Here is a 25,257-nt window from a genome sequence, read left to right on the forward strand (position 1 = left end):
CTGTTTCATAGAATTTCTTAAATAGGTTTTTATAAGCTTCAATTTGCTGAAACTTCTCTCTCCAGATGCTACCAGAGACTGGCAGCGTTTAGAAAAGATTTTAAGAGCTACATATATGTTTGGATAACCCTCTTTCAACTTGCTCTTATGCAATATTTTGAGCAAAGATGCTGCTGTTGCGTCTTCCAATCCATCTTCCATATTTAAGGCATGAAATTTAAAACTCTCTATTTCATTCACAAGCTCTTTTTTCATTTAAGTCACTGGCATATGTTGTAGCTAATTCTTTTGCTTTACTTTTCAAAGTTTTAACATCCATTTTTTTTATTTGATCCCCACACAAAAAATTAAACTTATCAGCAAACGATTTTTAACGCATCATATCTGTTAGTTAGCTCACTAATAATTCTATCACATATTTGAAAAAGTGATCTTTTGAAAAGCTCTTCTTCTTCTTCAGTAAAATTTGGCCCATCATCTTCATGTGTGTCTCCTGTCATTTTCTTTTTCTTTCTCTTTCTTGTTTCCTTGTACTCTGCTGTTATGCCCATATTATTAGCTAAAATGTTGCCTCATCAATTGCCTCTGAAACAGTTAAATCCCTACTTGAAGATAATACATTTAGAAGACCTTGTATGTTTCTTGCAGCATTGTCTACTGTTGTGTCCTCTCTTTGTAGAAACTTGCTAACTCTATCAATTTTCTTGAGGACTGAATACCAAAAGCATGTCATAATAACATATTCAAACCTTTTCATGTTTTTTAAGTAGCGATTTAGCTTTAGATCTTGTTTCAGGAGATGAGAACTCATGGGTAGTTAAGTCTTCAAGAGAAGAGAGCACTTTGTCCATATGTTTTATAAATAACCTTCACAGAATCAATCCTTGCTGACCATCTTGTTTTACTGTCTGATTTTAACGTAAGGGGAACATGTTGTTTTAAAACTTCCCCACCTAGATGTAGAGCCATGAAAGAAGTTGTAGAGGCTGTTTATAATACCAAAATACGATTGTGCTTCAACACAGGCCTCTGCTGAATGAACCCCAACTAAATTTTAAGGAATGGGCTGAGCATGGGACAAAGTAGGCCAGTTTGTTCTCTTGCACAATCCTTGACTGGACACCCTTGTATTTCCCAGCCATGTTTGCTCCGTTGTCATACGACTGGCCCCTGCAAAACATCAAGTCTAGACATCTTCTTTGAGCTTTTTTAGCAATGCTTTCAAAAAGCCCCTCGCCTGTTTTTTCACTCACAGTAAAAAAATCTAAAAAGCTTTCACATACCTCTGGCCCTTCGTCAGTATATTTAATGTAACGAATGACTTCAGTCATTTGTTCATTTTTACTTACATCAGGGGTACAGTCGAAAATCAATGAAAAATATTTAGCTTTTTTTATGTCCTGAATTATGTCTTCTCTAATTGCATTTGCAATGAGAATCAAGAAACTCATCTTGTACTGTGTGAGAAAAATAGCTGAGCTGCCCTTTCTTATGGCGACCAATATGCTCACGCAAGGTCTCATTATAGTGGGAAAATTAAATCTATAGTGTTGAGAAATTTTTTCCACTATTTGGATCTGCAACGTTACAAGTTTCGTTTGTCCCTCTGAATGCACTACCCTGTTTTTGCCAAAAATAAGACAGCATCTAGTATACAGCGTTAGTACTTCTCTCCAGTGGGATTCCTCCTTTTTTATCTGATCCTGCAACTCCTTGTCGATCCCTCCTTTACCAAGTGACGTTTCTAATGCTTTCCATGAAACAAAGGTTTTCTTATGGTACTGGGGAGTTTTCATGTTCTGGCAATTTGTCACTGAGTTTTTTCCAATTTGTGAATCCCTCCTTTCTTGCTAAAAAAACGAAATTGTTTGATTCATGTTCTGTGTTCAAAAGACAAAAAAGCCTGCATGGAACACAGTACAAAGCATTCATTGTCTTGCTGTAAGCCAAATAGATCAATAAGATCTTTTGACCTTTTGAAACCATTTTTCAAAAGTTTGTAAAACCAATCTTTTGTAAGGTTTCGGCCGTCCCTACCGCTTTTACTCAAATCAGGATTATGATCATCGTTTTCACATCTCCTTTGTATGATGTAACATCTTTGTTTGTCACTAAGCTGAGATGGCCAAGTTCCAGGGTCATTAAATTGAAATTGTACTCACATTCACTCTCCTGTTCTTCATGGTTAGGCCCTTTTGAGTCTGAAACTGAAACGGCTTCTTGAAATGACGTAGAAGAGGCCCAAAAAATCAGTAGCATGCGAAGTATGTGGTTTTTCACAAATAAAGTCATTGTTGTCTTCTTTTCTCTGCACAAACGTCCATGAGATCTTCTCCAGCGTTTTCTTCTCCCACCGCATCCTTTGAACAGACGGTTTATTTCTCGTTGCTTCAGGTTCGGCTTCGTCTGTAAGCAACAGACATAAATGCACACATGACCAAACATTTTAATTTTTTAAGTAGGTTACATGTACAACATAAACAAAATTATTACATTGTGTAACGTTTTATAAATCATGTAGGCCTAACTAAAACGTTACAAAAATATAATGTTGTTAAATAGTGCCAATAATGCTAAAAAAAACATGCTATCTTAATTGGGATACTATTACAGTACTAGCCTACAGCCTATTCGATATATTAATTGTTTTAGTAGTAAGGGCCAAGGGGATATTATTACAATCAATGTATTGTTAACATTTTAGTACGTATGTTACCGTATTTTAAAACTATCGTTAATAATAGCATAGAAAGTAAGTGAAAGAAGCATTTTATGAATATGTTTTTTAATGTATTTAGTTCTGAATATTTAAATGTGTTTATGCTACGCAAGGTGTGGGTGGGCGTCGGCCAACGAATGTGAACGGGAGAGGATTTTCATTCAGCAACGAATCTATAAAAATATCTATAAACTAAAACTATATTTACAATTAATGATCTATAACCACTATTTTTAACATTAAAACTGAAGTTTGTTGTTATTATGCCGCTATAGCCTATAACTGTTTTGTACTCAAAATGAATCTTAACAAATTAAAATACAACAAAAAATTAGTTACCTTGGTCCTTGATATTTTGCAACCATGATGACATTAAAGTTGACGATTTCGCGGCCTCTTGTTGTCTTGCTTTAGCTTTCTTTCTGTGGGAAACACCCTGATGGTTTTTTCGACATGTTGATCTATTTTAGTCACAGGTAGAATATTCATACAAACTACGACATGAAATCTAACCTAAAACTCATCAAAGTTCACGCTCACGTCAAGCGGGAACACTCACGAGTCACTAGTCAGGGGCGGGAGCGGGAGACTTGCGCTTGCGCTTTCTAGTCCTAGTCAAGCCGTAGACAATGTTGCCAAACCCACAGCCTTAGTTATGAAAATACCCTGCCGCTTTTAAAGATATTTCTTACTAGGCCTATGTTCTTTTGGTTTGCGCAAATATAGTTTACTGAAGTAAGAAATTGTATGTACGTAGACTATATTGTGCTATTGACACTTGACAGTAGAAATGGTAAATGTTTTTTTTTATGGTGGCCTCATCCCATCATTTGGCGCCCGGCGCGGCGCCCCCCCCCCTAACTCGGCGCCCGGGTCACATGCCCCCCCTGCCCCTCCCTGGATCCGGCCCTGCAGTGTGGTACAGGGAAGTACACTTGGACCATTGTTGTTTTTAGTCTATATAAATAATATAACGAACATTGACATAAATAGTAAGTTGTTTTTGTTTGCTGATGACACGGCTGTGGTGTCATCTGGCTGCACGTGGGAGGAGGCATTTGAGCAAGCTTTCTTAGATCTGTCAGAAGTAAAAAAAATGGTGGTGTGATCATAATATTCTGACTATTAACTTAACAAAAACTAAATATTTACCATTTGGTTCTAGAATAGATTGTAATCCGGGTCAGATATGCCTCAGACTGCACTCCTGCGGTGATCCTTACTCCAAGTCTTGCGGTTGTGGTATCATTGGTCGTGTGGACCAATACAACTATTTGGGAATAATTTTCCATAGTAAATAGAATTGGATACTTCATATCTAGTATGTCAAGAAAAAATTAGAAAATTGTTGTTTACATGTAATCAGCTTAGCGGGGTATTGAGTAGGGATCGCTTTAGGTCAGTTTATTTTGCCTACGTGCAGTTGGTTCTGTAGTATGGTATTCTCGTGTGGAGAGGAGTGTCGTCTGCTGTATTAGAACCACTTGCAGTCACACAGAGAAGTATAACAAGGATCATTTTGAGGAGAAGCCGCAGATATCGTTCTAATCTTTTATATAATGAGTTTCCTGTTTTAAGTAAGGCAATTATATATAAAATCTCTTTTACTGCATATACAAAAATACAAAGCTCTTATCTTTATAGCGCTTCACTACAACTATACTACCAGAAATAGAATACAGTTTGGATATCAGATACCAAGACCAAATTGTTCCATAGAAAAATTTAACTCTTTTTACATAGCTCATGAAATGAAATGAAAAATGCCTTTATTAAAGAGGCGGAGTTAGGGCTATCAAGCCCTCTCTACCACTCAACCTCATACCACCACCACCATCACCACCTCATGTGCTTTATAAAAAATCTACCAGAGCACATATTAGAGGCAGAGGGTGGAAGTGTAGCCAAATACAAGCGTATAGGGTGGGCCAGTGGTTGCTCAACGTGGGTGATGCTGCTGCAGAGGCACTGATTTGTTCACGTTACCAATAAATTATGTAGAAGTCTGTTAACAGGAAACAATTCGGAAATATTGTGTACATAAGAATTATTATTGTTGAATGTGGTTTGCTGGTGTTGTTGGATTGTTTTCATCCATCTAACAGTAAATATGGTGGTTAAGTGGTGAACTGAATAGAGTCAGGTAGGTATATATATATATTTGAATTTGAAGTGACAGGGTCGATTTCCTGTATGAGGTCAAAAACCAAGACATGAAAAAGAGGATCTGAGCGGGTGTGATTAATAATACAAGGTGGCCTCTACACCACGCACAACCCAAGCCTAGCTACTTTTGACAACACAAACATATTTTATACCAGGTTCTACACCCTGTGGCAGGAAATGCTGACTCATGAATTACACAAGAATATATCTCTATATTCTAGGTAATATAGAGATAGTCTAGGTATTCTAGGTTTCTGTATTCTCTTTATTATAGGTGGCAACACCACCTGTTTGCTTTGTACCTTGTAATTTACGATCACGTCACAGTTAGGTATCATGGTCTAATGAACTATCTGAGGATGTACCGGGATGGAACCAAGTCTACACCTTACACCTTAGTTACATCCTAGGATGTGAGTAAAGTGTTTGAAGGGGTATGTCATGATACACTGCTAATTTATTTGGGCCTTGGGCCTACCTGATACCTGATACCTGATGTCTTCTTCATTGACCAGCGTTGCTGGATTGAAAGCGTCACAATAAAATAAATAACTAACTAAATTTTACTATTTACAAATGCAAGTGGCGGCAAGGCTAGGCTATGTTGCTTGTGTTCTCGAAAAAATCTCTGATTGAGTAGAGAGGGTTGGCCAGGGACCACTTCCTAAGCCTGCATTCAAAGTCCCTGCTCTCAAGAGCTTTAAGATGTTGAGGGAGGCAGTTGTACATTCTTACTGCTAATGCGGGGAAACAATCTCTTGTCTTGCTTAGCCTACAGGAGACAACACACACATGTGTATTGAGTTCTACATGTTCAGAACTCAATAGTTTTATCTAATTCTTGTAAGATAGAATAAGAACTTACTTTACAGGGTGTAAAAAAAGTCCTGCACGGGCTTGATAATTCCTGAACGAATGCAGGTAAACCAATAAAACTTAGTACATCATTACTGCACCAGGTGCAGTTGATGAAATTAAATGATCATGGAGTTGTAGCTCCTCACAACTGTTAATGAAAAGCCCAGAGAGATTGCCAATCTTTCTGCAAGACTACATCCAATATGAGTTGCTATTACTAACAACTATGAACGAGAGACCGGAAGAGGTTGCCAGTCTGAAGAAACTGTCTTTCTGCAAGAATACATCCAATAAGAACTATCATAACTAACAACTGTCAGGAAGCTGGAATTGATTGTTTCTATTAAGATTGGAAGGAGACATTTTATGCTAATTGCAGAGGGATTATGATGTGTGATTGTTGTTGCAGCTTACAACTGTCAATGAGAAACTGGGAGAGATCGCATCTAGTGAGGCAGGGAACGGCCCTGCAATGCTACACACTCTGCAGAGACATAGAGACATTTTGCAGGATTACACACAGGAGTTTCGCAAGACACAACAAAACTACAGAGCTCGACGGGAACGGGAGAATCTGTTACACAGCGTTAAAAAAGATATTGAGTAAGTACTTGTTTAAGTATTTATTTATAACAAAATTGCCTTATCTTCTGATTAGCTACCATGGTCATCACGAATAGATGGCCTATAAGTTCTTTTTCATTATGGATATTGGTGTTTTTCGCAAAAACTGTTATTTATGCAGTCTTAATATTTTAAATATCGGTATAGATCGGCAGCTGGAAATAAAATTAGCCGACATTTTTTACCTTTATAAGCAACCAACTGAACTATTACAGTGCATACTGAATTTTTAAGGTGAATGTAGCTTTAACAATATTAAAGAGTTTAAATGCCATCATGAAGAAGTTTCAGTCTGTGTTACAGACTACAGACAATTAACAATTCAAAAAAGGCAGTGATTACATTCCAAATAGTCGTAGTACATATTTTTCTCTTACGTTTGAATTTTCAAGTCTGTGCTGTCTTCACAACTCGAACAGATAACGTGTGTAAACTGCAAATATTTGTATAATAAATGCTGACATCCCTAGAGCTTGAATTATCCACACGGTGGACTGGTCTAAAGCTTGAAAAGGTCTATTTTCTGCCAACTCCATCATAGTCATATTCTTTACTATTTAGATTCACTGTTAGAATTTAACAATCTGGCTGTTCAGCACTGTTTCATATTGAGGACATTTTTACTATTTCTAAAATATTTTGTTTCCACCAGTATACCGTAGTTGTGGTTTACTTGACAAGCTTTCATTTTTTTAGTTGCTCAGTATGTTACAACAAACTACTACATTTTATTATGTTAATTATAAGGTGCTTTGTTTTTGAACTGAATTGCAATGAATTATAAATTATTATATCGACGATTCGCTATTAAAACAACGGGGAAATATTAGAAAGCATCCAGTAATATGGCCATTCCAATAAAAATGAAATTGACACAAAATATATCTTTATTTAGGTGTTTGATACTTAATATATTAAATATATATAAATAAGCAAAAAAGCTTATTTCTACCGTTGAAAATATAATACATTTGGCAGCATTAAAGATAAAATAGATGGCATTCTGATTATCGATGGAAACAAGTGTGGACACAGCAAGGCAAAGATTAAACCCCTTTTTACCAAAGTGAGATAGTTAAAAATCATAAAATTGAGTGGTCTTATTTCCTATAGTACTAAAAAAGTAGTGTGTATTTGTAAGGCTATTCATAAGTAATACTTTTATTAATTTGTGTGTTTAAATATTTTTATATTAACACCACGTGCACAGTTAAAGCCTGTTTCTTTACTTGTGTGAGCCTGTAAAACTTTGTGTAAACAGTAAATAGCATTTTAATAAAATGGTTAATGTAAAATAAAAGTATGAACAGTTCTAATGTATGAAACAATAAATTATGATAGTGCATTTTATAGGCTTCAATACTATCAAATTGATGTAAAATAATGCACAAACAAGTAAATTATTTAATTTATTATTTCAGTAATAGAGCTGGTAACAAACAAAAAAGTTTTTCATGGCAATATTTTAGAAGTCAGTGGCACTAAAAAATTTCATATTAGAAGATTTTTTCCATGAACTGGATTGTTTAATTTAAAAACTACATGGACATGTTTAGCTGATTATAAAGTTATAAAAATGGAATTATCTATCAAAAACTCTGAAAATGTGTGCTGATTTTTATAGGTTTACAGGATGTATAATTTGTTATACGTAATTTTTCTTGTTAAGAATCAGAGAATAAAACTAACTACATAAGTTTGAAGTAAAAATAAAACTTTTTACTGCATATCTATTATTTGACACGTGAAAAAATATATTACATGAAAGTTTTGGCATCATAATAAAATATAAGATGTTTCAAAAATCAAAATATGACGTAGTATGCTAGCCGGGTATTATCTGGATTTTGTCTGCTAACGGAATTATAGCACAATGAATAAGTGTTAAAGGCATGGATCAATCTCGATGACCTTCAGCAATTGGTTAGGACTTAAATGTGGCCAAAGTAAAACATGTGGACTTGGAATATTGCTTGAGTATATGAACAATGGAAGTTTTTTTTTCATCCTGAGGGAAAAAAGACGGTTAGTCCCCGTGCTTAGTCCTAAAAAAGACAGTTGCGCCTCCCTTACTTATATTATTTGTGTCCTCAGAATCTGGGGCTTTTACAGAAGCTGATCAGATTTGAGGGCTCCTGTTCTCTGATATCCCTGTGACTGACTGAGGAGATATGCTCCCAGGAATCTTTTCAGAATTTTTTAAATGGCAGGACAATTAACCAAATATACTCTGCTGATTCCTCCTCTTCTCCGCAGAGTCTACATTCGTCAGTCTGGCTGAGGACCACCCTCATAATGTGTTTGCTTAGGGGGCCATGTCCTGTCAACATCTCTAATATCAGTCTTATATCCTCCTTACTCTGATCTAGGAGAGCTCCCCACCCTTTAGCATAAGGAGAGATAAACATTTTAGATTGTCTTAATCCTGAGGCTCTACTCCAATTAATTATTCATATCTTCTTTTCTCAATCTTTTATAAGTGCTTTGCTGTTGGAGAAAGCTATCCCGCAACCTGGCTCAGGCCCCTCTATTATGGACTCTGTTCCCTTTTTGACGAGGATGTCTGCTATTTCATTTCCATGAATGCCCTCATGGCCCGGCACCTAACCGAGTGTTACTCTGTTATTCGTAACCAGCTCCGCCAGAGCATTCTTACATTCCCAGACTGCTCTCGAGTCAAAACGAACAGGTATCAAGTGCCTTCAGTGCAGCCTGGCTATCAGATAGTATCAAGTATTTTGCTCCTTTTGTCCTCATTTGTATGAGTCTTCTGGCGCATGATTCTATTGCCGTGACTTCCGCTTGGAAGACCGTGGCATGTTTTCCCAGGGGCACTGCTATGTTAACTCCTGGTCTGTATATTCTGTATCCCGCCCTAGAGTCAAGGTGTGAACCATCTGTGTAAAACTTCAGGACTCCTTTTATAGGGTAAGCCTCCTTTTTAATCCATTTCATCCATAAAAATATCTCCATCCAAACAATGGAAGCTGGAACATAAACCCATGTTTGAAAGTTGGAACTTGAGGATTGACGAACGGAACCAACAAGACATCGTTGTGACTGCCTACCTGGCTCAGCCAACTTTGCAGTAGCCATCATACAGTCCCGATGTGAGTCCGGCAGACATAAAAGTGGCTGTCAGAGAGTCTCTGAATGAGGTGATGATAGCTAACTTCCATGGAGCCATTGTAGCATGGCTAGTTGTATGCATTTATAGCATGTTTTTTTTTTACCAGACCCAGACTCATTTCTTTATGGACAAACCCTGAACATGCCAAACTTCACAGCAATTTTAGAATTTAGTATTTTATACATTTTAGTGTATTCTTAAATTGATTTTTAATATAAATTCTTAAAATTACAGTAGTGTAATTCTAGTATTATTATTGAATGGGCGGATCCGGGGTTTTAGATATGCAACTGCCATTAAATCTTAAATATGCAACTGACAGATATCCAAGAAAATTACAGTTATCATTAGTAGAACCAATAAGGAGTGTTTGGTCAACCAAGTTTGTTTGAAGTTTAGGATAAATGACAGCAAACTGATGAACTGACTGTTTAGAGGGCAGCAACATGGTGGTCTGAGGTCCTCATCAGAACTCTTGAGTTATAATGTTCTTGACAGATTTACTAACGGCACTGGAAAATTCAGGTGAAGCACAAGTGTTGTATTGACAGTAATTTGTGTGTGAAAAAAGCCAATGCCGCCTTTAATTATAATCCGATGTTGAATCTATATTTTGCCACATTTTCAATCTGCTTTCTTCTCTGCTGTTCTTATTACATATGAAGTTGTATATACTTTCGCACTGGTCTGGTTTGCTTAGCTTTTTGTTTGAAATGTTTATTTGATCTGAGTCTCTTAAAAAGTGTTTTATGTGATATCTCACTTGCTCTTATTAGCAAAAACAACTTTAATTTCACTGATTTCCACCTGTTATGGATTATTGTTTATTGCAATATGGATTGCACATGCAGAACGAACATAATAATATAAATTAAGTATTTTTATTGAAAAATTGAAAAATTTGTTAAAAGATTTTTTATATGGCAAAACATAACTTTATTGAGTATTGCGTTTAGATTGGTAGTGACTCATTGACTACTCACATTGTTACTCGTATAAAAAGCTTGATGATCTACATTTTTCATTGTGCAAGCTTTAAACAATCCATTTATGGTGTCAAGTTCTTTACTCAATTTAAGTACCAGCCAAAAGAATCCTAGCAATGGACTGGTCACTCCAAATAGAAAATTTAATCACTCTTAATTATTCATCAAAGCCACTGACCCAATAAACAGTATTCATCTCACTTAGGAATCTCAAAAATCAATTCTGCGGATTACGTTTATAATTTTTGACACTACAATAACAAGTCTCAGTTTTTTCTTGCATATTTTACGGTACCTTAGTGTAACTCACTTGGCATTGGAATATTTATGATGTAGAATTCCATAAATATCCACTGCAGTAATATCTTTTTTTATATGTGCATTGTTAAATTTTGCACCAAAACAATTTACTCTTAGCGTTTTCTTTGTAACAACTTTGAGCTTTATATTTTTTAAGCAACAAAGTGAGGAAAAATCTGAGCCCATGCTTAGTGCTAGAGTTAAAAATTTCACTCTTCGGTTTTTTTTTAAAACCTGCTCATTGCTTCAGACCTCTTGTCACCTTTGACCTGCAACATACAATTTTAGCTTTCTATGACATGAATCTATAATTTTTGAGATGTGTTGATTTTACAAGTTTAGTATCGGTTTTAGAATGCTGAAAACATTGACATTTTGAGATTTATAGGTAATCAAAAACACAATATACAATATTTCTTGTAGGGATTGTGTTTATACAGTACTGCAGTTTATGCTGTGTCATTTGTGCTCATACAGGTGCCACAACACAACAGGAGTCTTTGACTAAACTGGTGCCTAGTGGCTTTCACCTATTTCAAAAAACTAAAATGATATATGTGAAAAAACACATCCAAAATGATGAAGCACTGAGGGTGCAGTGATTTCATAGCTTCAGTCATTGGTGGGATATGAATATAATGATGGCATTCTTGTTCTGATTCTAAAAAACTTTTGTATTGTTATGATTAATTTCACTAACAACCATGGCCATTATGTAGAAAAGGGTTAAATTTTGCTTTATTTGCAAAATATGCTTCAGTTTTGATATATTTTATATGTCTGATCTATACCAAATATTCTTTATTTTCTGGATAGTTCTTATATAAAGATGAACCAGTTTTTTATACATGTTGGTACACTCAGTGGAGCACTCAAGATTGCTGCTTCACAATAGCAATCCCTCTACAGAATGTAACAATCTCAAATAAAAAACATCTGATCATCCTACCAATGAACCGTTGGATCAAGTGTGGGTTGTAATTTTAACCTGAGATATACTCTCACCACCAAACTTTCCTATCTCCACCCTCCCTAGTCTTCTACTCTCTACTAAAATCTCCAGAAGACTAACAAGACCGGTGTATATAATGTACTATACTGGAATACACATTGCTGTATAAGCTTTACCAATGTTTCTTTAGTAGTTCTTTCGAATTACCCTGAATTGTCTCTTTAATTGAGGAAGTGTAGCAACTAGAAGTAAACTTCTTCATACACAGGTAGGTAGGTAGAAAGTCCCTAAGTCCACACTATCACAGGTGGTACAATTAATTTTAGGTTTGGAAAATATTTTTATGTAAAATTCTCAGCACATTAAGATAACTTCCCTGAGGGTAGAAAAATTAGAATTGTTGTATCACAACGTGAAACTACAAATATTTAAAGTAGAAAATTATATTTTTGAATTGAACATAATGTAAAAAAATTACATAAAGTTTAATATTTTTTTTCTCAACCAAATTGATTTTTTTCTATTAATAAAGCAGATATCACTCTACATTTATCTTCAGCTGTTTATTTGGGCCTGATTACAAAATTGACTAAATTTCCTACTTTAACTGTCAACAATATTTTCACGTGGAGTGATCAAAACTGTTTTTCAATTTTTATGCATCCCGGGAAGTTATCTGAAAGGCTACGATTTTAACACAACTAACGTTGTTAATTTTGTTAGGACATCAGATTATGGAACGTAGCATTTATTGAAATCAACACATCTCTATATCATGTAAAATAAATGTACAGAAGGAGTATAAAGGAATAATAAGTATACAATTTTTTGTTTTGTGTTAAAGGTTCTGCAAGAGTGATGTTTTTTAAGTGCAGAAAGCTCTGAAATTTAATTTGAATAATAATAGTGGAATTGTGCAGTGTAATCAGTTTATTTTGCATAAATCTATATGAATGTTAATGCAAACTCTATTTTTCAGTTCATACAAGAATTCAAATGGACTTAAACCGGCGTATGGATTTGTACATGAAAGAAAATAAACATATTAGGAAGTAAGTACTCAGTTTTGTTTGCTTTAAGTAAGGTATAATATTTTCTTGTTTATCTGAGATGTACAGTTTTCTTGTTTATTCTATGAATAGCAAAAATTAAAACATTGTACATCTAGGGTGTGTTCAAAACGTATCTGACTTTAATCCAGAAAAAGATTATTTAATCCTCAATTTATTTTACACCGTAGCAAACTAAGACGAGTGTCAATTGTCTGAAATATCTGTATTACAATCATGTCATGATGGGACAGTCTTGTCGTGAACTTTTGACTACATAGTTGTACTGTTGTCTACTAGATAGCAGCACTAAACAGGCTGTGAACTCTTCCTAATCATAACCATCATACATTTAATGTTTTTGGCGGGCATAACTGTTTAAATATGTAATTGTTGTTGTTTTGACTATTACAGGGTAACTCTCATTGCTATATTCAGTATAATGTAAAATGGCATGTTTGCATAGAAATGAAAGATGAATCTATCTCATTATGAATAATGAAAATAATAGTGTTTCTCAAAAATATACATGTAAAATTCCTGAAAACATGTTAATATTTTCTAAACAGATAATATATACAAACTTTGCACATTTTACATGACTGTCTTAACTATTTTTTTATGCAATAAACATCACACGCTTTGTCAATGGCGCAGTGTAACGGGTACAACGGTTATCGCAAGATAACCGATTTAAGCAACGTCGAGCGTGGCTGCTGCTTGGATAGGTGAATGCTGAGCGATCCTGTCCTTGCAAGCAGCCCGCCTGCCCAGCTGTTGGTGGTAGTTCCGAAGTCACCTTTATACTTACATTGGAGGACGACCCATGAAGAGTGTCTGAAAATCTTAAATGCAAGCCTAAGTCAATATGTATATAATTAAGAGTTATTAGAACATAATGCCGCAAACCTCACATCATAAGCTTTATTCCTTACAAAATGGAGACTGTTTAAATAAGATCAGCACTTAACCTTTAAATGGTCGGGATTTTATACAGGATTAACGCTTCAAGAATCACTCTGTCAGAAAATGGAGTACTTTGTGTAAGTACTCAAAGTTCTATTTTCATACAGTGATTCAGAAAACGTTTATCCAATACAAAATAGCAATTGTTTAACCCTATGGCACAGCTGTCAATAAATGTTCAGCTATTATGATTAAAAAACCGCTTATGTTAAAAATGCTTCATAAACCTTAAAAATTACCCTAAAGATACCAGGTCTGTCATTGATGTACCGTTTGCATGACTCTATTGGCTGTTGTTAGTTCGATCTAACATGTTACAGAGTAAGAAAGCTCCTATTGGTTGCAGCTGAGTAATACTCACATAATTTATTGTATATATATAAACCATTTTCATTAATCAGTATTGAGTTTTTCTGTGAATACAAGGGTCATTCAACAATTAAAGAGACAAACTGGTCTTGAGAAGAAACCGTTTACTTTAAACAAACCAATATTTTTTCTACTTTTTAACATAATCCCCTTGAACATTTTTGCACTTGTTGCATGTATGCACTTGGGCTACAAGTTGTTTTTATTCTGGTTGCAGATAACTTTACATTGATTTTTGAACAAATATTTTCATGCCCATGTTGTCCTAGAATCTCTTCCCACGTTCTTTCACATCTTTTGCGGTACTTCAGCTTCATACAGATATTATTATGAAATGTACCAATACTACCTTGAACCTTATCAACTATCATTTCCAAAGTCACACGAATAATGTCATTAATTCGACTGTCAAGTGAGGGAGTTGAAATTGCAACTGGTCGGCCAGAACGGTGTTCGTCAGTTACTGAGGTGCGACTCTGAAACCGCTCTAACCATTTGTAAAAATTTGCATGATTCATACAACCTTCACCATAAACTTAAGACATCACAGTACATATTGACTGGTTTCTGGCCTTCAACAAATAAAAAATTAATAACAGTACTTTGTTCAGTTAATGTGGAATTTTTTTTATTCGGACACGCCATATTTAAATGTATTTTTGAGGTTATAAACAGAACAGTATTGATACATCAGCTGATCAGGGCTTTTCCCAGTGATGCCAACTAAAGGCCATAAAAGTACCAAACTTGCCTTACTAACAGTGTTTTCTCCAGACCAGTTTGTCTCTTTAATTATTGAATGACCCTCGTATTTTCTTGTAATCTCTGTATTATCGGAGTTTCTCCGTATCCCAGGTACAACAGGTTTCTCCGTCCCATTTCGCTCAGTTAATTAGACCTCTACTTATTAATTGAATTAAATCAAGTTAGTCACTGTTTTTAGCCGCTATTGGAAGTTTTGTAGATTATCTGTGAAATTTACTTATCTGCGGTAGTAGTAAATTACTTATGAACCTTTTGGAATTACTGATATCAACCATGTTGGTTAATTCCATAGATAATCAATAGTTTTACTGTGTTGTATTGAACAGTACAAGGGGGAACAGTTTGTTCCGACGTTGTGAGTGCCACTGTTGAAGTGAAGTGACTTGAAAATAAAGTGGCTCTAGCCATTCCTGATATTTTAATTAAATCACTTCTGACACAGCTTCTGCTGCTTCCTTCTGTCTCACGCTCAAAAGCAAGCCTCCTTTGTATTTGTTCCTTCTTGTTTAGGCATAAAAAATATTTAAAGAATGAAGTCCGATCATTGTCGTATCTCAAAGTACTCGAGAAGTAATGGTTGCAGTTTTTGTTTTGCTATATGTATAATATGAGTTTTCACATTTAAATATCATATAGAAGACTATATTTTGAAATTGTTTCATTTTTAATAGTTTATCTTCCTATTTTCGGGATATTTGTAGATGTGGAATATATCAAGAATATTATTGATGTTACTGGTCTGTAGTAAGTTTCAGTGAGAAGTAAGTCACTAAATTATTAAAAAATAAGATAATTAACATGGTAATTGCATCCCTTCAAATCACACTTAATATTTGAAAATTACTAGATTTAAAAGTTTTTAGAATCCTAACTTGGCTTTCATAAATACTCAACATTGAATTTCCAAAGTAGTTTTTGAAGAATTTGAATTTACATGTTATGAAAAAGTCAAAATCAAAATCAAATCAAATCATAATTTATTTCCCAAAAAATATTTACATGCTAGCACATTTACTATCAAATCTATATTATCTTGTTACTATAATATTTAAATGTGTACTTAAAAAACATTAAACATGAAAATATTACACTCATCAAATTAAAGTGGCCTAGGAAATGAGCCTACATGGGCAGAAAGCCTGTGCGTAGGCTCGAGTTGCTTTCCTGGAGATTGTGGACGAATTGAATCGGGTGATTAATTATCATATATAACATCAACACAAAACACACACTCACAACACACCCACACACACACACACACACACACACACACACACACACACACACACACACTCGCGCGCCAAAAAAAAAACCGTATTTACGTATTACGGTATTGAAATTTATCAGCGTACATACTACCAATAGTTTAAAGGAAAGATTTACTGAGATGAAAAACAATTAAGGAATGGTGTATTTTCAAGATAAAAAGGTCAACACGCAGAACAACCTAACCTATTACTAGCAGATTTTCTTGCCGAAATGTTATGAAATAAAAAATAAATGTATAAAATAGGAAAAAACCATAGAGGCACATCAGTGCTGTTGAAGTGGCATTTAAGAGGAGGGAGGCAGGGTCAAAAGTCAGGTCCGTCTGTAGTCAGCCGTGATAATTGCCTCGGCCTCTTCTGCGCTGATAGCATACAGCCATTCATTCGAGCGTTTCTTGCATGTATATATCGACGGTGAGTTGAATATTTGGTTGTCAGGAAAGTATTTACAGATATTTCTATACAGAATATGGGATATATAAAGAGAATTTGTAGATGAGAAAGGATTTACTGATTTGCATAGATGAGACACCAATATTCCGTGAGTATCGTGTGTTATGAGAATGCGAAGTTGTAGAGAAAATTGTATAAAAAATGTTTATAAATATGAACGAGGAGTGTTTTAATGAATATTTTTCGAATTGATAGAATGGCAGTTTCTTGATATAAAGTGTCAGTAGGATATCTCCTAGATTTTTGAAACCGCTTTTAAGATTGCCTTCTGAAACCACTTGCAGAGGTTGCAAAAAGAGTTTTATACGCTCCACCCCAGGCTATTATTCCAAACGAGAACAACGATTGGGCATAGGCGAAATAAGCAAGTTTAATTTCTTTTTCATTTAAAATTTCACTTAATTGTTTAAACGCAAATATATATTTCCTTGCTCTCTTTTTTACATATTCAACATGTACAGACCATTTTAAGCGCTTATCAAAGAATACACCCAAATATTTATAAGACGATACATTTTTCAATAGTTTCACAAGAACAAAGTTCATTGTTGTAACTGCCCACAATTATGTACCACGAGGTCGCCGAGGGCATAGTCTGTGGTCTCCGGAGAGAGATGGGCATAAACTTAGTCTTTGATGTATTTAATGAAAGGATATTTTGGTCAAACCCATTTTTTTAAGACCATGAGGTCATGTAGAGCGTTAGAACGGGCATCAACCCAGTCGCTACCTTTTATTAAAATTAAGCTATCATCTGCAAATAAAACAGGATTGCCATTTAAGTTCAATTTAGAGATATTGTTAATATAAATCAAAAACAGAATTGGGCCCAGCGTACTGCCCTGAACCACCCCGTAGTCCACCGGAAGCGCGTCACTCTCGGTCCCCACAGACAGACACGGTCTGCAGCCTACTTGTGAGGTAGGTCGAGAACCATGAAAGTGCATTACCCCGAACTCCAGTGGCCTCCAATTTAAGGAGCAACCTATTTCTATCAATGCTATCAAAGGCCTTTCCTCAAATCAAGAAATATTAAAATAATGCGCAGGTTCTTAGATATAGCATCATTGATTTGTCTGTTGACATCAAAAAGAGCATCAGAAATGTTTCCTATCCTTTCTGAACCCATACTGACACTCACACAAGATTTGGTTGTTAGAAAGATAGGCAACTAATTGTTCTTTAATTATACGCTCAAGGATCTTGGAGAATACACTCAAAAGGCTGATGGGGCGGAAATTATTTTTATCTAAGAAGCTATCTCCTTTATGCAGTGGAATGACCTTAGCGATTTTAAAGATATCCGGGAAAATACCGGAAGAAATACTTTAGATTTATTAAATGCTGAAGGGGCTTAGAGAAGACATAAACATTGCCCTTTAACACGTCAGCCGAGACACCATCACGTCCGGGGGCGGATCCCCCACGCAGTCCAGTTCACGTGCCGTATTACATCAAGTTCAGTAACAGTGGTCAATGTGAACACGGTGTTCTGTCTGTAATCCGCATCACTCAAAACTGGGTCCCCACTCGAGTCGATGGCACTAGCCAGACTGTGTCCAACCGCGGAGAAAAAGGAATTAAAATCATTAGCTACTTTTTTACACAAACCGTGAGCTATATACGGAGTATCTGGTAACATTTTTTTGGGATCGGAAAGGAATCTCTCTTCTTAATTTTACCTGCGAGCTCATTTACGATAGACCAGAACATTTTGGGATTGTTTTGATAATTTTCAAGTTTAGTTCTGTAATATTGCTTTTTAGATTGTTTAAGAGATTTGCTTAAAATTGTGTCTTAATGTACGAAAAGATTGATAGAGATCATGATTAAAAGGTTGTTTTTTTAATTTTTTACTTACTTTGTCTCTAATGCGAAATTAATTTGACCAAATCGGATGTAATCCAAGGTTTTAATTTTTTTGAGCGTGTGGAATAGTTAATTACAGGTTTTGACGAAGCTTTAATAAGATGAGATATTGTATTTTCAAATTTTTTAGCGCATGTTGTGATATCCTGGCAACTCAAAACAGGTTCCCAGCTCAAGTGAGCGAGATTACGGCCGAGCAGATGCTTTATCAGTGTAGTATTGTGTAGTGAATTCGTCAGTAGGGTTGTCATTGTGAGGCGATGTGGCAGTGGCAGTGATAGTCAGGCCAGTACTGTAGTGGTCACTCACGCCAGTCTGGAGCACAGCTGATTGTACATTGTTCATGTCATAGTAACGTAAAAAATATGTGATCCAGACATGACGAGCAGTTATTAGTAACTCTAGTTGGTTTATCTATACATTGGACAAATCCCGATCCCAGTAAGCAGTTTAAGTATCTGTCACATGTTGGAGTATTTTTAAAGTAAATCGATGTTGATGTCCACCTAGAATTATTCCCCATCTTGCTCTTATCTAAGCGATTACAATAATTTTCTAGTTCAGATAAGAAAAATTCCAAGTCACTGTCAAAGGTACGATATAGGGCAAGTATGTAAAAGGTTTTGTTTGCAGTAATTAAATTCTAAGTTAATGCCGTAAACGTCCCCAAGTGTTAACTTGTGAGGTAGTAGCTGATAAACGTTTGTTGAAGTAAATGATAACACCGTCATTTCTGTTACGTTGTTTGTTCGTCAGTACAATGTCAAACCCCTCCAAAACCTCCCCCCTCCTCACCCTCTCTCAACCAACATTCAGTCAGAACAACTATGTCCAAGTGTGGAATATCATTTAGATATACTAAAAGTTCATTAAAGTTTTTACAATAACTCCGGATATTACAATGAAATATTTTTAGGGCTGTCATAACATTCCTGATTAAGAAAAAAATTACTAATTTGTTGTATATTATACAATTCTAAACAATGGTTTAAATTTAAAGTGTCGTCATCTTCCCCATTCATGAGCAGGACCCTCGGCACAGACCACCCGCCCAGTTGAGGACTCATCAACCTTTTACAGAGTATTATACATAAAATAATAAAGAGATATTATAACAGTAATGGATAGTTATGATATGAATGTGTGTGATCAATAAAATAGTTGTGAGGTTACAAATCGCACAAGATTCTTAAATTAAAAAGTATAATTAAACTTAAATTGAGTATGACTAAAATTGAAGTATAATTAACATCTTGTATATTAAATTGTTAACAATCTATTCAGGTAGGCACAGAAATTAATTTTACTACAACTAGATAACAATGATTATTTAACTGTGTACATATTTAATAGGCTAGAACAAAGTACAGGAACTCTTAAACAATGTTTATAATATTATTTTAAAAGTATTTCATGATAGATGATTACATTTTGTACTTAAATTCAAATAATATAAACTGATTTGATTACTACTGTTGTGAAAAAAGCTATTTTAATACATTCAAGGAAACAACACGTATTAACTGAGCAAACTTTATAATTTTCCTATTGAAAAAGGAGAAATATGCAAATACAATACCCACACACACAACACAAACATACATTATTATAGTAATTGATGTTTGTATGTATTATATGTCTATTTTTTATCTATGCATAGAAAACCAAACAAAAATTAGACTGTATCTCGATAAAATTAAAAAAATAAGAAGCCTTCCTTTACATATATATGTAATTGACACCCATATGCGCATACACTCGTGCACACATACATTCACATGGCACACACATACGCTTACATACACATACAGATACACACATATTTTACAATTAAGTATAAACTAAACATAGATTATAGCTGAAGTTGCTTCACTACTTCAGCCATTATAAACGCAAATTTACATTGGAAGAAAAAGAAAATACTTATTAAATAAAATGATTAATTGTATAATTCAAGCTTTTTTTTTAAAAAAAAAAGAATATGTGAATATATCGTTAGAATAATTAATTAATGTGTATATTATGTTGACATGCATTCTGTACAGTATTTCTGTCCAAATACACTTCATAAAAATAAAATTAACCATTATAGAATTTTATTAAAATATAAATTAGCTGTTAATAATGGAAAACAATTCAGACTTCTGCTGATCTCGATAAAATAAACTAAAATAATATCCTACCTGTGTGCCATATGAATAAATATATTATTAACAAACTCTAAAAAACGGTTGACTAAAATTGATATTAATACAATTTGTTAAATTAAAGTAAGGATTTTCAAATAACAAGCTGCTAAATACAAAGCGAACAATACAGTGTAATATAAGAATGTTATTTGATGAATGTGATAAAATAATATATCTTAAAATTATGCAGACACGTATTTTATGTTAGTAGTATAAGTGTTACTATTGTACCCAAATAAATAATTAAAATATAACAAAACATTCCTCTGATCGACTTAATTCATATAAACTGTAAGTAATACATTAATCAGTGTACCTTATGCCGGAATAGTGTTAGTTCACTTATCAAATTTGTCAAGGTCAGCAAGCGCAGTAACTCGTTCGGTCTCAGCACCCTCAGCCACCTTGACAAGGATCTTCCCGTTGAAGAAACCGGCGAAGCTAATCTTCTTCTCTCGCTGTAGTCTCCGTGCTTCGCCCGAGAATTGCCTTGTTATGTGCAGTTAAATGTTCGTTGATGAACACTGGGCTGTTGGTCAGCGCCGGGTCGATGCCAGAAGCGTTCAGGTTCCTCATCCTTCTTGCAGCCGTCAACCATTCTTCCCTGATCTTCCTAGAGACGAACTGCGCGATTATCGGCGGGATAGACATGCTTTTTAGAGTACAGGCGCAGCCGGTGGGCAATAGAGAAGTCTTCTCTCTTGAATGGGACATTAATGGCGAGAGCGATCTTTTGTAGGCAATAATATATATCTTCCCGTGTGTACCTGGTATCCCGATAATCTCTATGTTGGCTGAGCGGGAATGCTGCTCGATGTCTTGCAGCTGAAGGTGTAAATCTCGAACCTCCTCCTTTAATTTTCTGTTCGTTTTTTCAAGGTCGTCACAGCGATCTTCCATCTTCTGGTGAGAGTTCTGTAGCTCAGTCACACTGCACTGCAAGTTTTTCAGTTCAGCCGATAAACAGTTAACAGATTCTAAAACAATTTTGATTTTATCATCTGTGTTTTTATTAATTGTCTTTTTTGAGAGACTGAAGGAGATCGGACATGTATTTCTTTATATCCATTTCTTCGTTGCTACGAACAGAGGACCAAAGAGGCGTTTTCTTCAAAAACACGTGTCACACTTCCAAGACTTATGTTTGCCTTTCGTGAAATTTTGCGACGAACCAGCACGCGAACACGCGGGGTGAAATGAACGTTTGCACTCAACGCACTTAGCTATAACGTCATTAGCAAGGAAAAACGCTTTCACACTTGTCACACCTTTCCGACATTGTGATAAAAAAGGTTTATGAACACAAAAATATGAAAGATAAATTATTAGCGACAGGTATAACCTCAACTAGGCAGGCCGAATCGTGAAAATCAGATAAGACGGGACGTTGTAGATAAGCGGTCCCGGACTCATCGGCGATTAGATAGCAACTGTACTGCAGTGTAAGGGGCACTGTCACTAGTTGTACACATTTCTCATCACAGTGCAAATCACTTTTAATCTGCACTGGTTGTCTTTTTTGGAATTCTATTAGTCCGTTATTGGATTACTTTTATTGTATCACTTTTATTGTATCAAACAATTTCTTTTTATTGTTTCGAACATTCCCTGGTGAAATAGAGTTTATTCATCCATTCATTTTCACTGATGAATTTTAACTATTGATTGAATTCAAGATTCAAGATGTCTTTATTAGTCACTAAGCAACATAACAATTTACAATAGACTTCATCAAACTATTGGGCAGTAATACTTAAAAAATAATCATTTTGGAACTAGAGACTTATTTTAAATGGTTGTTGTGTTAAGGTTAATGGTTGTTGTACTTGGAATATGTGTACTTGAGATGTTAGAGAACTGCCTTTATAAGCTATGTACAAGAGAAGTGGTTAGCTGGAGATCTCTGTTTCACTAATGGTTTCGAACTTAGAGAGACTGAGTTCGATTGTGACTGCCTCAACTACATGAATGCACTCTGCTTCCTTTTTATCGTTAGCTAGAGATTGTGTTGAGATTTGTACCTTAGAATCATCTGTTTCCGAACAAGAATTCGCATGACAAGAGAAGCTGGTTCTACATTTGAATGTCCAAAGCTAACCGGTACGCTGTTTGCTGTGTTTCGGGGACCACTGCTCACATAATACGAAGTTGCACTGGTTTCATGATATTCTAATTAAATTTCATTATACTATACACAGTGGCTAGGACTTTATTTAATTTTGGGTGAACTGCGGCTCAGAAGTTGTGTGTCAGTGAAGAAGAACAGGGTTTTACAAGCTTGAGAGAGGTCCACCCTATGCAGAATGGTTTGCATGTCGGGAAGGTGGTCAATTATTATTAAGATTGTGTCTTGGAACTACAGTGTCGAAGGCAATACATTGTCCTCTTGATCACTTGGTGTAAAGCTTCTGGTGAGTTTGGACATAACTAACGGTACAATGGGCCTAACAAAGACGACACAGTGCGATGCGATGTAAAGAGACAGGAAACTATCAAATACACGTTTAAAATATGGAATGGAACTGTATTTAATGGTTCACTGCCTGTGTAATCGTACCAGAGACTAATAATAGAAGTAGACAGGCGATCCATATGGAGGAAGTGCGCTGACTCGGTGTCGGCCAAGTTATCGTAATGTTGATGTCCACTCTAGATTAGCTACACTGTGCTGTCCCCTCTCTGCACTACCTCATCCCTTGCCCCCAACTAGCTTTTTCCGCCTCTTCACTCTGTAGCTTGTTTACAGAATAGATCCACTAGATTGAAATAAGGCCTCAAATTTTAAGATGATATTATAAGTCTGCTTCTATTATTAAAATGAGATGTACATGCTGTGTGACGTTCATATGTGGATTTCCAATGGATTAGACAGGAGTCGTGGGTACCAGCGATCATCCTATTATTACCTTCCTTTCCTGTTTTTAGTCTACTCACCTTTGTTTCCATTTGTTTTGCTGGCCATGTAAAAAACAGTGAAAAGACCATGTGGTATGTTACTGCATTTTGGAGGATAGCAATAACTAATTTGAAATAATTTTTCAGCTCAGACCGAATGATTGATGAGCAGATCACAATAGCTGTGGAAACACGAGAACACTTAGTGTCCCAGAGGTTGAGTATGAAGCGTTTGCAGACACGCATCCATGACCTGTCCAGCAGATTCCCCTTAGTCAACAGCCTTGTGCAAAGGATAAACATCCGCAAACGCAGAGACTCCTTGATTCTCGGCTTGGTTGTTGGGCTTTGTACTTTCCTTTTGCTACTCTACACTTTCCGCTAGAATTTATAACGGTTTGTTTGTCTATATTTTATCTCCCTGTATATAATTACTAATGTATTTGTATGATTTACCATGTTATATAATCACATTGTTATTTCTTAATAAAGGTCAATTTTATGAATGTTCTATTTTAGTAATAACTGCACCTTTTTATTCCTCGGCTCAAAGCATGTATAAGTTGAGACTTTTTACATGGTAGCTGAATATTTTTACCGTCAAGTTGAGGGGATGGCAATGGGTTCTTCGCTGTCACATATTTTCACCAATATATTCATGAAGGAAGTTGAGCAAAAAGCCTTGGTTTGAGCTCAGTTTAAAACTGAATATTTGGTGGAGGTATGTTGATGATACTTTTGTTGTTTTTATCATGGAGACACTAAATTGAATGACTATCTAAATCATATTAACAGTATTTTTCATTCCATCCGACTCACGATGGAAGTGGAAGTCCAAAACAAGCTTCCTTTTTTGGATGGCTTTGTATTAAGAGATGAGGATGTCCTTAAGGCTACGGGTTTTCAAAAGAAAACACACATAGGAGAATATTATACTATCAAACCATCACATCTGTCAAAGAATGAGTGGCCTACTTCATATTTGATAGAGCCTCAATCTGTAATAAACAAGTGCAAACGAACCAGAAGAATCATTCCTAAGACAGTGCATGAAAACAGAGATAAATTTTGTTTTGTCAATTCCTAATGTCGCAGGATTATCAGAGAAAATCTAAAGTGTAGGTAGAAAGTACAATATTAGAACCGTGTTTAAAACACAAAATACTCTTAGACAAAGTCTCGTAAAAAAAAAAACCAAAAATGGCACCAGGATTCCAAAAACTGTGTTTACAGCATAAAATGCAGTTGCAGAAATACTTAGATGAGACAAAAAGAAAATTAAATGTAAGGATAAAAGAACACAAAGAAAACACGTGAAAGGGGCTAACAGAAAAGTAAATAATTGTACATCATTGTTGGTTCGAAGACCATTGTATGAATTAGAAGCCATCATAATACATACATCGGGAACCTCATTTATTTAAAAGGAAATTAATCGAGGCTTCATACATTAAATTAGCAGATCAACCTATCACTCAACCATCAGTCAAGATTATGCCACTTTGATTGCCAATTCTGAAGAAACAAACTAATAAGGAAGTCTTAACTATCAAACAGATTAGAGATTTGATCTAAACCGATAATAATATAAGGCCCACTCCTGTTTCCTCGCTTTTTTGCCACCATCTTGTTTTCTGCTGTGAAGATTGCCATCAGCCTCCTGTCAGTTTCTTTATGATTGGTCGAAGAGTGCAGACCT

The 25,257-nt window shown here is 35.3% G+C and overlaps 1 protein-coding gene across 1 annotated transcript in view; it reads left to right on the plus strand.

Annotated features, from left to right (window-relative positions):
- Positions 1 to 24,069, plus strand: part of LOC124368836 (Golgi SNAP receptor complex member 1) — a 53,587-nt gene extending 29,518 nt beyond the window's left edge. Inside the window, 4 exon segments of the mRNA XM_046826258.1 lie at positions 6,153 to 6,346; positions 12,715 to 12,738; positions 12,740 to 12,787; positions 23,706 to 24,069. Coding sequence (XP_046682214.1) covers positions 6,153 to 6,346; positions 12,715 to 12,738; positions 12,740 to 12,787; positions 23,706 to 23,943 — 504 coding nt within the window. The 3' untranslated portion in view covers positions 23,944 to 24,069.
- The last annotated feature ends 1,188 nt before the right edge of the window (positions 24,070 to 25,257 follow it).

Source organism: Homalodisca vitripennis, chromosome X (assembly GCF_021130785.1).
Source record: "Homalodisca vitripennis isolate AUS2020 chromosome X, UT_GWSS_2.1, whole genome shotgun sequence".
Classification (NCBI taxonomy): domain Eukaryota; kingdom Metazoa; phylum Arthropoda; class Insecta; order Hemiptera; family Cicadellidae; genus Homalodisca; species Homalodisca vitripennis.